Below are 17,618 nucleotides of genomic sequence, written 5' to 3' on the forward strand. Positions count from 1 at the left end.
CTACTTTAGCACGTCCAATTATTCCCACCTTCTTGTAACGTCCACTAAGGAACATTTTTGGCCCAAGTCTTTCACGAACTGGCCGACCAGGGCTGGCATTCGACTGGAAGTGATTTCGGCAGGAATTGGCCATTTGTTCGTGATGCCGGAGATAGCTCTCCTATTCTTTGTGAAGGGATACCGTGGGATCTTTAAGATCCACCAATTTATGAATACGGGCAGACGGGACGGCCGGCTTAACGTGCAATCCGACGGACGATGCACTAATTCATTTATCTCTTCGAATGTGAAACACCAGGATGGCAGTTCGTAGTTGGGTCTTGATTCGAACCCAGGCCAGACGGCTCAGTCGAGGGTCACACCTGTACGGCTAGTCATCCTCAGCGGTCCCTTTGATCGTCAGTTTGATCAAAGTATCGATACAAATGGCTGTAAATTATTATGTAATTATTAAATGCAGATCGTTACTTTGATGGAGGACGAGGCCGGATGACTCATCGTCCCTTTGTTTTATCGACATTCCCTCGCTGTTTACTAACCTCGTTATGTATTCCCTTTATCTCTGTTTGCTGAAACTCTTACCCTGAGTGAATGGTAATGATATGTACATTAGATGTATGATGATTATGAGTGTACACTCACAGGCCACGCCCACAAAACATTCCAAAAATCGATGGACGTTTGTTGCGCACTTTGTACATTTCTTAATGATAAGTTTCATCCACTTTGACCGAGTGCGATGAGTTCGTGAGACAAACGCTCTGGATTGTGATAAAAAGGAATGAAATGGAATTTTTATGTCATTCGACTTGTAAACTTTTGTTTGTGCACTATAAGAGTGACGTCAGTGGTGGAGATGGTTTTCATCCCTGACTGTATCTGTCTGTCTGTTTGTTTGTCTGTGAACAGGGTATCTCAAAAGTTTGTGGACGGATTCGGACGAAACTTGGTGGACAGGTTGGGTGTATCACAAGGACGAATTGATTCGACTTTGGTGAAGATCCGGTTCCGGATATAAGGTTTAAAAATTTTTTGAATGATTCTTCACCATTGACAAATAGTCGAGCCAAACATGATAAATAACATGTTATTGCAAAAACATTGGATGGATTATGTCCAGATCTTTGGATCACGAATCCAGATCCAGCTCATCAGTGGATACAAAATGTAAACTGTGTCTACCTGGCGGAGGTTTGTGCTCTCCTGAGTGATGTTTTCGTTAAAGACGTTTCCAAGCATTTCATGGATAGGTTCAGGACAACAACAATGAGGACGAATTTCCATTGACATTTCCTTCGCCAAAATAGACATGTTCTATACAATAATACCGGAACATAGGTAATGTTGTTGTATGTAATAAATGCATTCCATAATATTGCATCACCAACCCGTCGACCTGATGTTGATGACGGTGTTTGTGTGTGTCAACCTGTCCCAGTGTCCCATTGTCCCGTTATCACTACATTGTTTCAATATCCCTTTGTTGTACCTTGAGCTGTGATTCATGGGTTTGTGCAAAACCCTGGCATCGCTTTACAACTAATTATGAATATAGTATTAATATTAAACAGTTGTCAAACACTGAATACCCCCTCTGACCCCCAGATTGGATGAGTGTTTCACCTTTCCTCCCCCAACATCTTTTATCCGACATTTTAACTGAAATTCCCCCTTTTATTGCCTTATCTTTTCCCCTACCTTGGATTCCAGCCATTGTTCATTCTCTCCTCTCTTTCTTTCACTCGCCCTCACCACGACACAACCTTCGTCACAAGATCGAGACTCATGGAAGACCAAGATGACGAAGGGCAAAAAGGCAACGAACTGGAAACGGGGCAATGAGTGGGGGCACCATTGGACTGCATTGGCAATGAGTGGGGGGGGGGGCACCGTTTGATTTCATTGGCAATTAGTGGGGGCACCGTTTGACTGCATTGCCAACGAGTGGAGGGCACTGTTGGACTGCATTGGCAATGAGTGGGGGCACCATTGACTGCATTGCTAATGAATGGGGGGGCACTGTTAGACTACATTGGCAATGAGTGGGGGCACCATTGACTGCATTGGTAATGAATGGGGGGCACTGTTGGACTGCATTGGCAATGAGTGGGGGCACCATTGACTGCATTGGTAATGAATGGGGGGCACTGTTAGACTGCATTGGCAATGAGTGGAGGCACCATTGACTGCATTGGCAATTAGTGGGGGCACCGTTTGACTGCATTGGCAACGAGTGGGGGGCACTGTTGGACTGCATTGGCAATGAGTGGGGGCACCATTGACTGCATTGGTAATGAATGGGGGGGCACTGTTAGACTGCATTGGCAATGAGTGGGGGCACCATTGACTGCATTGGTAATGAATGGGGGGCACTGTTAGACTGCATTGGCAATGAGTGGAGGCACCATTGATTGCATTGGTAATGAATGGGGGGCACTGTTAGACTGCATTGGCAATGAGTGGAGGCACCATTGATTGCATTGGTAATGAATGGGGGGCACTGTTAGACTGCATTGGCAATGAGTGGGGGCACCATTGACTGCATTGGTAATGAATGGGGGGCACTGTTAGACTGCATTGGCAATGAGTGGAGGCACCTTTGACTGCATTGGCAATTAGTGTGGGCACCGTTTGACTGCATTGGCAACGAGTGGGGGGCACTGTTGGACTGCATTGGCAATGAGTGGGGGCACCATTGACTGCATTGGCAATTAGTGGGGGCACCGTTTGACTGCATTGGCAACGAGTGGGGGGCACTGTTGGACTGCATTGGCAATGAGTGGGGGCACCATTGACTGCATTGTTAATGAATGGGGGGCACTGTTAGACTGCATTGGCAATGAATGGGGGCACCATTGACTGCATTGGTAATGAATGGGGGGCACTGTTAGACTGCATTGGCAATGAGTGGAGGCACCATTGATTGCATTGGTGATGAATGGGGGGGCACTGTTAGACTGCATTGGCAATAAGTGGAGGCACCATTGATTGCATTGGTAATGAATGGGGGGCACTGTTAGACTGCATTGGCAATGAGTGGGGGCACCATTGACTGCATTGGTAATGAATGGGGGGCACTGTTAGACTGCATTGGCAATGAGTGGAGGCACCTTTGACTGCATTGGCAATTAGTGGGGGCACCGTTTGACTGCATTGGCAACGAGTGGGGGGCACTGTTGGACTGCATTGGCAATGAGTGGGGGCACCATTGACTGCATTGGCAATTAGTGGGGGCACCGTTTGACTGCATTGGCAACGAGTGGGGGGCACTGTTGGACTGCATTGGCAATGAGTGGGGGCACCATTGACTGCATTGGTAATGAATGGGGGCCACTGTTCGACTGCATTGGCAATGAGTGGGGGGCACCATTGACTGCATTGGTAATGAATGGGGGGCACTGTTAGACTGCATTGGCAATGAGTGGGGGCACCATTGACTGCATTGGTAATGAATGGGGGGCACTGTTAGACTGCATTGGCAATGAGTGGGGGCACCATTGACTGCATTGGCAATGAGTGGAGGCACCATTGACTGCATTGGCAATGAGTGGGGTCACCATTGACTGCATTGGTAATGAATGGGGGGCACTGTTAGACTGCATTGGCAATGAGTGGAGGCACCATTGGCTGCATTGGTAATGAATGGGGGGCACTGTTAGACTGCATTGGCAATGAGTGGAGGCACCATTGACTGCATTGGCAATGAGTGGAGGCACCATTGGCTGCATTGGCAATGAGTGGAGGCACCATTGACTGCATTGGCAATGAGTGGGGGCACCATTGACTGCATTGGTAATGAATGGGGGGCACTGTTAGACTGCATTGGCAATGAGTGGGGGCACCATTGACTGCATTGGTAATGAATGGGGGGCACTGTTAGACTGCATTGGCAATGAGTGGAGGCACCATTGGCTGCATTGGTAATGAATGGGGGGCACTGTTAGACTGCATTGGCAATGAGTGGAGGCACCATTGACTGCATTGGCAAGGAGTGGGGGGTACCGTTGGACTGCATTGGCAAGGAGTGGGGGGCACCATTGGCTGCATTGGCAAGGAGTGGGGGGCACCATTGACTGCATTGGCAACGAGTGGAGGCACCATTGACTGCATTGGCAACGAGTGGAGGCACCATTGACTGCATTGGCAACGAGTGGAGGCACCATTGATTGCATTGGCACTCGGTGTATGTTCTGCCTACCTGTAACAGGCAAATCAAATGTATTCTGTTGTGCTCGGTATAAATACACCAAGTGCTGTTTGCTTTACCTCCATGTTGATGCGCAATATTCAGACTGTGCGAATTGCAATTATGAAGATCTGGATGCAGGGTTATGTATGGAAGAAGATGAAGAAGAAGAAGAAGAAGAAGAGCCTATTCACTTTGTGCTACTTTATTATTTCCATACACTGGGGAACTATATGTTTGCTCTCTGTCTGTCTGTCTGTCCATCCGTCCGTCACACCTGTGGTTTTCTGCACTTTTACCCCCTTGCCCTTTAACATGTTCAAGTGAAACTTGGTACATGGCTTCATGATAAGTTGCAGAACAAGTAGTGAACACGACTACGAGACCCCATAAATAATTATATAATGGACGAATGGGAAAAAAAAGAATATTTCTATTTATCGTTCAAGCATTCACCTTCATGTTCCACTTACTTAATGCCGTCGTTTCAACCAATCATTTGTGCCAAATTCAATTCACATGTTCAGGGTCAATGCACAAACGCTTTGATGTCATGGAAACACTCCCTTGACGTCATCAACGCTCCAAAGCTTTGATTATAAATTTCCAGTTGATGTAAAATTTCCTTGTTTTTTTTTTCATACGGCACAATAAATTAAATGAATCAATCAATTATAGAAGACAGACACGACCTATAACACCATGCCCTGTATATACCGCACAGATAGATCAAGCGCTGCGTTTCTGTCGACAGCGCTTTTTAATTAACTAGAGCAATCGCATTACACAAAACCACAGCCTGAGGGGTTTGACCACAAAACACAAAAATAAACCTAATTGTCGAGGGAAACCTTCAGGTACGTGAGGAAATTTTAATGGAATACAAGTAAAAACGAAAGTCGGATTGGAGGCGAGTGAGGCAAGCCCCGACAAGCAGAACATGGAGTCACGACCCAGGCAGCTGCTCCGCCGATGAGAGCCCCGTTGGAATTGTACGAAGGTCCCAATTGGCGTCCTGATGGTCGACTTTGCTTCCGTGGCGGAAAACATTATCTCTGGTTATCGGTTCACACGTTCGTCACACGCAGGCACACGTTCGTCACACGCACGCTCACGTTCGTCACACGCAGGCACACGCAGGCACACGTTCGTCACACACAGGCACACGATCGTCACACGCAAGCACACGTTCGTCACATGCATGCTCACGTTCGCCCACGTTCATCACACGCAGGCACACGTTCATCACACGCAGGCACACGTTCGTCACACGAAGGCACATCTTCGTCACATGCAGGCACACATTCGCTCAAGTTAATCACATGCAGGCACACGTTCGTCACACGCAAATACACGTTCGTCACATGCAGGCTCACGTTCGTCACACGCAAGCACACGTTCGTCACATTCAGACTCACGTTCGTCACACGCAAATACACGTTCGTCACATGCAGGCTCACGTTCGTCACACGCAAGCACACGTTCGTCACATTCAGACTCACGTTCGTCACAAGCAAGCACACGTTCGTCACACGCAAACACACGTTCGTCACATGCAGGCACACATTCGTCACACGCAGGCACACGTTCGTCACACGCAGACTCAGGTTCGTCACACGCAAGCACACGTTCGTCACACGCAGACTCACGTTCGTCACACGCAAGCACACGTTCGTCACACGCAGACTCACGTTCGTCACACGCAAGCACACGTTCGTCACATGTTCGTCACACGCAAGCACACGTTCGTCACACGCATGCTGCGAGCAGCGGACGAGTCCAATCAGCAGTTGAATAAATGCGCTGTTTTTACTTTGCTCGTATCGTTGACATTACACGATGTCGGCCTCTACTCTCTCCGTCTTAGGTTTAAATATTTCCAGATCCCATTAAAGTTCAAGTCCCGTGAAACGATATGGCTGATTTGTCCATTAATTGTCTGTACTCGTGTGCACATGTAATGATCACTGATCACGTGTTCATAGTACATGAATAACTTCTCCAACACCCGATACCTGTACAGCGTCATCCCACGAGCCTTTGATAATTAAAAAATATTATTTCAACATCCAAATCCATCAATTAACCCTTTAAATGCATGTAAAACACTTCCGAAACAAATCTCATCTCGGATATACAGTTTGATGTTTTTGATTTGATTCATTGCCATGATATGAATCCATGATCCCGCATCATCTAATGCATTTCCATTAATGCATTAATCCATGATCCCGAATCATCCAATCCATTGCCATGAATCCATGATCCCACATCATCCAATCCATTGCCATGATATGAATCCATGATCCCGAATCATCTAATGCATTTCCATTAATGCATTCATCCATGATCCCGAATCATCCAATCCATTGCCATGAATCCATGATCCCACATCATCCAATCCATTGCCATGATATGAATCCATGATCGCGAATCATCTACTGCATTTCCATTAATCCATTAATCCATGATCCCGAATCATCCAATCCATTGCCATGAATCCATGATCCCGCATCATCTAATGCATTGCCATGATATGAATCCATGATCCCGCATCATCTAATGCATTGCCATGATATGAATCCATGATCCCGAATCATCTAATGCATTTCCATTAATGCATTAATCCATGATCCCGAATCATCCAATCCATTGCCATGAATCCATGATCCCACATCATCCAATCCATTGCCATGATATGAATCCATGATCGCGAATCATCTAATGCATTAATCCATGATCCCGATCATCCAATCCATTTCCATGAAGACATGATCATCTAATGCATTTCCATGACATGAATCTATGATCCCGAATCATCCAATCCATTATTTCCATGAATCTATGATCCCGAATCATCCAATCCATTATTTCCATGAATCCATGATATCGAATCATCCAATCCATTATTTCCATGAATATATGATCCCGAATCATCCAATCCATTATTTCCATGAATCTATGATCCCGAATCATCCAATCCATTATTTCCATGAATCTATGATCCCGAATCATCCAATCCATTATTTCCATGAATATATGATCCCGAATCATCCAATCCATTATTTCCATGAATATATGATCCCGAATCATCCAATCCATTATTTCCATGAATCTATGATCCCGAATCATCCAATCCATTATTTCCATGAATATATGATCCCGAATCATCCAATCCATTATTTCCATGAATCTATGATCCCGAATCATCCAATCCATTATTTCCATGAATATATGATCCCGAATCATCCAATCCATTATTTCCATGAATATATGATCCCGAATCATCCAATCCATTATTTCCATGAATATATGATCCCGAATCATCCAATCCATTATTTCCATGAATCTATGATCCCGAATCATCCAATCCATTATTTCCATGAATCTATGATCCCGAATCATCCAATCCATTATTTCCATGAATCTATGATCCCGAATCATCCAATCCATTATTTCCATGAATCTATGATCCCGAATCATCCAATCCATTATTTCCATGAATCTATGATCCCGATTCATCTAATCCATTATTTCCATGAATCTATGATCCCGAATCATCCAATCCATTATTTCCATGAATATATGATCCTGAATCATCCAATCCATTATTTCCATGAATCTATGATCCCGAATCATCCAATCCATTATTTCCATGAATCTATGATCCCGAATCATCCAATCCATTATTTCCATGAATCTATGATCCCGAATCATCCAATCCATTATTTCCATGAATCTATGATCCCGAATCATCCAATCCATTATTTCCATGAATCTATGATCCCGAATCATCCAATCCATTATTTCCATGAATATATGATCCTGAATCATCCAATCCATTATTTCCATGAATCTATGATCCCGAATCATCCAATCCATTATTTCCATGAATCTATGATCCCGAATCATCCAATCCATTATTTCCATGAATCTATGATCCCGAATCATCCAATCCATTATTTCCATGAATCTATGATCCCGAATCCAACGCGCTTACCGTGTCGTCTCCGCTTTCCCGGCTTTCCCCCCATGCTTCATCCGTGTACGGTTCACACGGCGTACGGGGTCACAGGGCACGGATTCACAATCCAGAATGGCAAAGAACGTGCAGCTCGACAAGGACCCCCAATCGAATACCCGGGTCCGGGTCCCACCGACGCTGCTCGGATAAATCTACTGTTTGCATTGCGATAATCCGCCCCTCCCCCTCGACTCCGCCTCTGATACCCAAATCGAGTGTCTGGGGATCTTCTTCACTCTCCGGTCGCGTGCGATGCAAATGTATCGAGTCAGCGTCATGTGACGCGTATCGGTGTATGTACACTTTTGAAAGGTTGGCTGACGTTGCAGATTTTTGCGAGTTTGTCCGACGTTACATTCCTAATTCCAAAGCTTATCCCATGTTATCCACTTTTGAAAGGTTGTCTGAGGTTTTACAGACTTTTGAAAGGTTATCCCACATTGAAGATTTTTGAGTTTGTCCGACGTTACATTCCCAATTCCAAAGGTTATCCCATGTTATCCACTTTATAAAGGTTGTCTGACGTTTTACAGACTTTTGAAAGGTTATCCCACATTGAAGATTTTTGGAGAGTTTGTCCAACGTTACATTCCCAATTCCAATGGTTATCCCATGTTATCCACTTTATAAAGGTTGTCTGACGTTTTACAGACTTTTGAAAGGTTATCCCACATTGAAGATTTTTGGAGAGTTTGTCCAACGTTACATTCCCAATTCCAATGGTTATCCCATGTTATCCACTTTATAAAGGTTGTCTGACGTTTTACAGACTTTTGAAAGGTTATCAGACGTTGCAGACTTTTGGAGAGGTTGTCCGACCCTACATTCCTAATTCCAATGGTTATCCCATGTTATCCACTTTTGAAAGGTTGTCTGACGTTTTACAGACTTTTGAAAGGTTATCCCACATTGAAGATTTTTGGAGAGTTTGTCCAACGTTACATTCCCAATTCCAATGGTTATCCCATGTTATCCACTTTTGAAAGGTTGTCAGACGTTTTACAGACTTTTGAAAGGTTATCAGACGTTGCAGACTTTTGGAGAGTTTGTCCGACCCTACATTCCTAATTCGAAAAGTTATGCCATGTTATACGCTTTTGAAAGGTTGTCCAATGTTCCAGATGTTTGAGAGGTTATCCGACGTTAAACATTTTTGAAAGATTGTCTGCCGTTGCAGACATTTGAAAGGTTGGTTCTCCGACGTTATGAGAGTTTTAAACGTTTGTCCGACATTACAGACTTTTTAGAGGTTAATGAGGTTGCCCGTGTAGGCAGGTATGAACCCGAAGCGGATTTCCGTGAACAGTTTCGGCCAACAGCACCTGCATGCCACCTGGCTGAAACAGGTGACAAGGTGAGCGTGTGTCCCTTTGTACGTACTACACGTCTATCATCTGCACTCTTCCCGCCAACGCGGATTTATAAACAATTATTTAACAGTCAAATGGAACGTTTAATTAAACGGTACATCCATACTTGTGTTTATAGAGACAGACGGTGGTTATCATGACGTGCGTTCATCATCGTGTGATACAAAGTCATATTTAACGAGCCAAACGTGAAAAACACCTTTTCTGAAGACGGGACGGAAGAGGTCAAAACATGATGTACAGCGGAAACGTCTGACGTTGACATACCAGAGCCGTCCGAAAGGATCTCAGAAGGACGTTTACGAAACAGTAAGTACGGTATTCTATACGTACAGGTACTTAGTACGGTATAGATAATTCGGAGATGCCAGGATAACCTACAGGTATGCAGACTCTACTTCTGAGCTGTAAAACCTTGGTTCGAATCTGGATTCTAGCTATAAACTGCCATCTTGGTGCTTCACATGCAAGGTGAGACATCAATTAGACGTTCAATTGGTTCCGCCCCCCCCCCCCCCCAACCCTTCGAAATCCTGGCTTTTGGACTATTGTGAGTATTTTGTTGTGCCGAGTTTGTTTGTTTTTCTTTTTATTACGATTCTTATAGACCAGAGGACAACCCCCTTGCCTACCTAGAACCCGCCCACAGGAATAGCGTGATGACGTCACATTGGGTGGTGGGAAGTATTCATCCAGACACAATGGTTGGAGTGAACTCAAGCACCAAGACCAGTGTGAAACTCACCAACCTGCAAATGTAGACAAGGTTTGAACGTCCTTGTAATCGGAGTCCAGACTTGTACACTTGGCTCCATGTCTGACACGTAGGCCTACTGGATGTGGTACAGACTTGATGACCTTTCCTTGTTGAGGTGTTTGAATGATCTCCTGAGAATGGCGAGAGTTGGAATTGCTTTGCACACTGTTTGAGATGGTTTGAGGTTTCTATGGTGATAACACCCAAGTCTTTGTCTCTTTGGTTGCAATCTCCATTTGGGCATTTCAGAAGATGGAACAGAGTTCTCCCAGGACTCAAAGTATCCACCTCCATTTCGGTATAGGGTCTCGTTTTGCCGACAAAGTTGATCAACAAAATGTTCTCACTTTCCGTGGATCCCCCATGCATCGTGCACAGAATACACTTCGTAGTAGTCTCCTCCTCCTCCTCCTCCTTCTCCTCCTCCTCCTCTCCCTTTTCCTCCTCCTCCTTCTGTATGCTCAAGTTCACCTATTTCTATTTGTCTAAAGTCTAGTTATTGTTCATTTTGGGGCAGGTGATACCTCCTCAGCTTTTTGCTTCGGTGCAGAACTCTGTCTCACAGTGAGTTTGGGATCTTCTTCATCACTGGAGAAGGTTCTGTCTTTAATATTTTTGGCACACATTCCGGCTGGTTGGTGTGGCCGTGCAGAGCTAGTCTCAGCCTCACAGGAGTCTGTGTCCCTTTGTTGACCTTCGGTGATGGTTTCCAATCATTGATGGGCATTTTTGGTTATGTCCGGCCAGATTGCTTTTACCCAATGGTCCTTTGGCTCCTGCTGCCTGTCAGGGGGTCACCGGTGGCACTCTGGGAAGTCATGCCAAGAAGGTAAGTTCCCAAACCTCTCTTCCTCTTGTCGTGATCTTTCAAAGTACTCTTCCATCTTTCACCCTGATTGTCTTTATTAACTATAACCTGGTATTTATGACTGAAAAGAAAGTCTTCCAGTCACCTTGTGTCTCACTGTAAATGAGGCCTCGATACATGTCGCACACCTTATGGTCTCAATATATCAAGCTGATGAAACATGACCTTCCCACAGTAAGTCCATGTTGTCCAGGGTTGTTCAAATGATGTGTTGTCCAAGTGCTCGAATACTTTGTTTCTAATCAGATTCTCCAGGACCTTACATGAGATACTGGTCATACATGACTGGTCTATAAGTTACAGCATTCTACACATGGAGATAGCTCTTCTGGTGTGTTGGGGTCATGTTTGCTCCTTTCCAATAATTATCTTGTAACTTTCTCTCATACAGAGACATCATATAAGGTTAAACGTGGTTATTTTTGCCACGGGTCTGCAGCACTTTCTAAGAATTGCTGCAGGGACCTGTAATGCCGTGTACGGCCGAGTGAGGCCGCTGTGGGCGGGGCCGAGCGAGGTTACTGTGGGTGGGGCCGAGTGAGGCCGCTGTGGGCGTGGACGAGCGAGGCCGCTGTGGGCGGGGCCGAGTGAGGCCTGCATTTCCGTTGCCTGGAATAAAGATGGTGGTTGATCCTCTCTGCGCGTCAGCATCTTTATAACAAAGACATTACAATTGGCGATGAGGATTTTTCGGACCATGGCCACGTTGTATGGAAAGGTCCCGGAGTATGCTGGGGACAACTTTGAACTTTTTGCGGAGCAGCTGAGCTTTTATTTCATCACTAACGACATCGTCGAGGTGGGGAAGCAGAAAGAGATTCTTCTCTCGTCCCTCTCGACGGAGGTTTTCCGTTTTCTGTGTGATTTGATTTCACCGGGGAGGACGTCGGATGATCCTGTTACCTACGAGTACCATAGTGAAGACGTTGCACGACCATATTAAACCAGGCAAGTCACCACAGGTATCTCGGTACGAGTTCGACAACCTGGTTCGGTTTCCCGATGAGAGGGTAGCTGATTTCGTGGCCAGGCTCATACATCTGGCGGGGGATTGTCGTTTTGGTGACGATGAACTATCACAAAGATTGAAGGATCGTTTTATCGTGGGTTGCGAGATCAGAAGATGGTCGCGTCAATTTTAAGGATGACGTTTGAAGAGATTACATTTGCTAAAGTGGTTGAAACTGCAGCTGTTGTGGAACAAGCTAGAAAGGATGTTCACACCATTGTTGGGGAGGACTTTGCGGTTAATGCCAAAGCTTCTCGAGGGTCACGTGCTCACAATTCTCCAACTAGGTCAGCAGATCAGGGAACTTCTTCTTCTTCTTCTTTTACCCGGATACATACAAGCAGTGTGTTACAGGGACAACTACCGCAACGGCCTTGTCAGGGATGTGGTGGTTCACATTATCGTGGGGGCTGTTCATTTTGGAATGCGGTGTGTTACCGGTGTGGTAAGATGGGCCATGTGCGGAGGGTCTGTCAGGGCCTGGCACCAAAATCGGTTTATGTGGTCGGGGCTGGCAGTGAGTTTGATGAACAGGGCGTTTATCTGATGACGTCAGCTGTGAATCACCCCTTTGTGGTGGCTGTCAGTGTGATTGGCAGGCCAGTCAACTTCACAGTGGATACCGGGGCATCAGTCAGTCTCGTGAGTAAACGGATCTGACATCAGTTGGGTTGTCCGGTGTTAGCCTCGATACACACTACCCTTCGTACTTACACAGGGGAGCTGATAAAGCCATTAGGCTTGATGGATGTGTTGGTTCGTTATCGGGACCAGCAAGCGGTGTTTCCCCTGCATGTGGTTGATGGTCCTGGACCATCTCTACTTGGTCGTGATTGGTTGCACACCATTGGTCTGGATTGGGCAAACATTTACAGTGTCCATGCGTCATTTCTGTCTCCTTTGCACCTGGAGGGGATCTTGGAAAAACACCAAGTTCTATTTGGGCCTAAACTTGGGAAGCTCAAAGGTGCTCAAGGTCACCTGCACCTGAAGGAGGGTATAAGTCCGTGATTCTGTAAGCCTCGACCGGTGCCCTTCGCAATCGGGTCAAAGCAGAGCTCGATCGATTGGAAAATATTGGGGTCATTGAACAGGTGGAGCACTCTGAGTGGGCAATGCCCGTGGTCACAGTGCTCAAGCGGATGGAGGTATTCGCCTGTGTGGCGATTTTAAAGCGACTGTTAACCCCAACCTCTGCATGGAGCAGTATCCACTGCCATCCATTGACGAGATATATTCAAAGTTGGTGGGGAGTCGGTATTTCACGAAGTTGGACTTGCGTGATGCGTACTTTCATCTCAAGATCGCGCTGCAGGATCATCACCTCCTTACCGTCAATACGTGTCAGGGTATGTACCAGTATACCCATCTTTATTTTGGGATCGCTTCAGCTCCGGCAATGTGGCAGAAGGTGATGGATCGTCTTTGTACCGACTTACCCGCACAATGCTACTTGGATGACATCCTCACTGCGGGCAACACGGCGGAACAACATCTTGAGAACATTGACAAGGTGATGTCTACGTTAGCTGCTCATGGCCTTCGCTTGAACAAAGACAAATGCTTATTCTTTCAGAAGCGAGTGGGGTACCTAGGGCATGTCATCACCCCAGAGGGGCTGTCAAAAGCCCCTCAGAAAGTCGACGCTATAGCCGACATGCCCAGCCCAATGTACAAAGTTCAGCATTATTCCTTCATTGGGCTTGCTTAGTATTACCAGAGGTATATCAGCAACCTGAGCACCGAGCTTGCTCCGCTGACTCGCATGCTGCGTCGAGATGTTCGTTGGAGGTGGAGTTCGATGGAACAAGCAGCATTTGAACGAGTCAAAGCTCGCCTTACTGCAGACATGGTCCTCACACATTACGAACCTTCACGTCCTCTCATTCTGGCGTGTGACAGCTCGTCGTAAGGCATTGGTGCCATCTTGTCTCAGGTAATGAGTGACGGTGCTGAGCATCTGGTGTGTTTTGCGTCACGTGCTCTGACAGCCGCAGAGCAGAACTTTGCTCAGATTGAGCGTGAAGCGCTGAGTTTGGTATTGGACATGTTGAAATTTCGTCAGTACTTGATAGGTCGGCATTTTCTCCTGCAAACTGATCATCCGCCGCTTCAGTTCTTGTTTAATCCTCAGAAAGACATTCCAGTCACTACCGCTGCTCGGATACAGAGATGGTGTCTTGTCCTCAGTTTGTACGACTATGAAATCACATTTTGTGCTTTTGAACGGCACGCTACCTGTGATGGTCTGTCTCGACTGCCGTCTACAAAGGCTGATGCCGAACCTGCGGATGAGGTCGAGGTGTTCATGTTGGAACAGATTCAATCTGGTCTGGTAGTCACTGCAGAAGTGGCTGCTGCCATTCGTTTTGATCCTGTGCTGTCACGTGTTGCACACGTTGTTTTGTCAGGTTCTTGGCGCGAGTTGCCAACGACGTCAGAATATGCTCCATATGTGTAGCATGTGTCTGAGCTGTTAGCTCAATGTTGTGTAATGTGGGGCATGAGGGTGGTCATTCCTGCTGCTTTACGTCAGCGCTGTCTCAATGAGTTGCATGAGGGTCATTTGGGTTTGGTCAAAACAAAGAGTTTAGCCCGGAGTTTGTTGTGGTTTCCCGGGCTCGATGCAGACATTGAGAGGATGGTAAAAGCAGGCGATACGTGTCAAACTGATGCTGATAATCCCTCACATGTGTCGTTGTTATTGCCACCTGCTGATAGAACATGGCAGCGCGTTCATGTAGATTGTGCAGGTCCAGTCATGGGCCGCATGTTTCTGGTGGTGATCGACGCTTACTCAAAGTGGCCAGAAGTAGGTAAAATGGAGTCAGTCCATCTCGGCAGAGAACACGGTGGAGCATCTGCAGAGTATTTTTGCGAACAAGGGGGTTCCGGACATTTTAGTTTCGGATAATGGTTCGCAGTTTGTGTCTGAGGTGTTTACTGTGTTCATGCGTGCTAATGGTATCAAACACCTGAGGTCGGCTTACCTTACCACCCAGCTACAAATGGCCAGGCTGAGTAATTTGTCAAAGCGTCGAAACATGCCTTGTGTAGAGGCCAAGCGGGTCGATCTGTGCAGAGTAGGGTTGATGTGTTTTTGCTTGTCTATCGTAATTCAGTGCATTCTACTACACAGGAAACACCTGCATTCCACAGGTATGGCCGACAATTGTGGTCACACCTGGATTTGCTTCGACCTGGTGCACCTGAAGTTGTTATGGCGACCAAGGTTCGTTCATTCATGGTGGACCAGCCAGTTATGTCACGGGACTATGTACACCGACAGAAATGGGTGCCAGCTGTTGTGGTCCGGGTTTTCAGTCCGGCTAACTACCTTGTTTGTACTTCGGCCGGGCTTATCTGGAAACGTCATGTGACTCAGTTGTTGACTCGCGGGTCTGGTCATTCACACACAACCAATTCCATTCCGCCGTGCGATGTGTCCTCATCCATTGAGGAGCCCGTGACAACGTTTCGGCCAGCTGCCATCCATCTGTGCAGCCGGATGTTCATGGCAGTGAGAGTAGTGTGGATGTTCCTCCGGTTTCGGTTGAGCCTAGTTTGGTGTCTGGTGGGGAGCCGTCATCTGTGTCCAATGCCTCGCCGTCGCCAGTCGTGTCCACGGCTCAATGCCGGCGTGTTTCTTCTAGATGCATTGTGCGACCAGCATATTTGAAAGACTATGTGACTTAAGGGAGGAGGAGTGTAGGGCTGAGTGAGGCCGCTGTGTGTGGGGCCGAGTGAGGCCTGCGTTTCCGTTGCCTGGAATAAAGATGGTGCTTGATGCTCTCTGCGTGTCAGCATCTTTATAACAAAGACAATACAGGACCCAACTACCCCTGGGTTTTATCTTCCTTGGGATTTTCAGGCCAAGACTCAAAAGAGATGCTTTCTGGCAAACCTCAATTTCGACCAACCTGCTCTGCTGCTCCTGCTCATTGTCTTTCTGCTCTGTTCACTCGATTATTCTTCCTAGGTCCGTTTCCGTCCTCCTGGAAGTTAGCCAACATCACTGCAACACTCAAACATGGAGAAAAAACGGATCATCTTAAGTACAGACCTATTACCTTGCTTCCAATAATTATAAACAAGGTTATGGAATATATGATTGCAGTTGACATGAAATCCTTCCTTTTCTCCAATGGCCTGATCTCAAATCAGCAGTTCGGTCATTCTACCTTGGACCTTTCACATCTACTCTCCCAAAAATGGATTAAAGCCCTCAATCTCACACATGAGATCAGGGCCGTCTCCCTGGACATATCTCGAACATTTGATACAGTCTTGATCTCCAAACACTTTGCTTAAATGGCATCCAAGGCCACCTCCTCTCATGGATAACTGACTTCCTCAACTCCCGTATTCAGCGTGTAGCTCTTAATGGGATCTGTCATCTCCTCTCCCGGTCAAGGCTAGAGTGTCCAAATGCAATGTCTTGGGCCCACTGCTATTCCTCATCTTCATCAGTGATCTTATTTCCTGTAAAATTCTGCCTATCTCTTTGCTGATGATTCCACCCTCTGTCGTATCATGTCATCGTTCAGACAGGCAGGCAACGGCCTCGTCCCTCTCTGCAGACGTTGATCTAATCAGGAGCTGGTCTAACACTTGGAATATATATATTTTGACCCTGACAAATGACACACACTTACCCTGTGTTTCCGAAAACACCATCTGACAAACCCTTTCCTCCCATCTACTTCCTAAACAAACTACTTGAAGAGGTTAAGTCACTCAAATGTGTGGGCCTCACCATCAGATATTATCTTTCTTGGGCAGACCATATTGCCAAGATGGCCTCAAAATCCAGCTACTGAATGTGCATCTCTCATCCTGCAAAGTATTTCCTTGGCCAACCTGATCTTTTGACAACTGGCAAAGCCTTCATTTGTATTTTGGTGCAATACAGCTCTCCCCTTTGGGCTGGCGCTCCTGCCTCACCTTTTGCCTTTCTTGATGCCGTATAAAGTAAGGCCCTCAAATCATTGGGATGTCCCAGAAACGAAGCTAAGTGTTTAGGCCTGTTACTTTCATATCGTAGACAGGTTGCTGCCCTCTCTGTATCCTACCATGTCCTTTTTGGTCTTGAACCTTCTGCCTCTCTTGGTTCCATCCTTCCCAGGTATCTGCATGGCGTACATGGTCTGCTGGTAACCCTCTTCTTGTTAAAGTCTATAAATCCAGGCTCACCTCCACTCATTTGTTCTTCTTTTCTCTCATCTATGGAACCAACATCCATCATCTGTTCAGTCCCCTTCTTTCCTCCAGGGCTTCCAGAGAGCCGTTCACCATTACATCAGGTTAACCCCTATACGTAACGTAACACCTATTTTTGTTTGTTCGTTGTCGATTGGTTTGTTCCTTTTTTGTTTCATACCCACTTTCCCCTTCCTCCTCTTGC

The 17,618-nt window shown here is 46.3% G+C and overlaps 1 protein-coding gene across 2 annotated transcripts in view; it reads right to left on the minus strand.

The window, feature by feature from the left end:
• LOC137423795 (E3 ubiquitin-protein ligase NEURL1B-like) overlaps positions 1–17,618 on the minus strand; it is a 128,591-nt gene that overhangs the window by 56,634 nt on the left and 54,339 nt on the right. The window contains exon 1 of one of the 2 annotated variants that reach the window (XM_068111301.2): positions 8,187–8,396. The exons of the other annotated variant lie outside the window; for it this stretch is intronic. Coding sequence (XP_067967402.2) covers positions 8,187–8,220 — 34 coding nt within the window. The 5' untranslated portion in view covers positions 8,221–8,396. Of the gene's footprint in view, positions 1–8,186; positions 8,397–17,618 lie in introns of those variants that run through there. 2 annotated transcript variants of the gene reach the window in all.

The sequence above is a fragment of the Myxine glutinosa genome, chromosome 3 (genome assembly GCF_964187855.1).
Source record: "Myxine glutinosa chromosome 3, kmMyxGlut1.1, whole genome shotgun sequence".
Lineage (NCBI taxonomy): Eukaryota > Metazoa > Chordata > Myxini > Myxiniformes > Myxinidae > Myxine > Myxine glutinosa.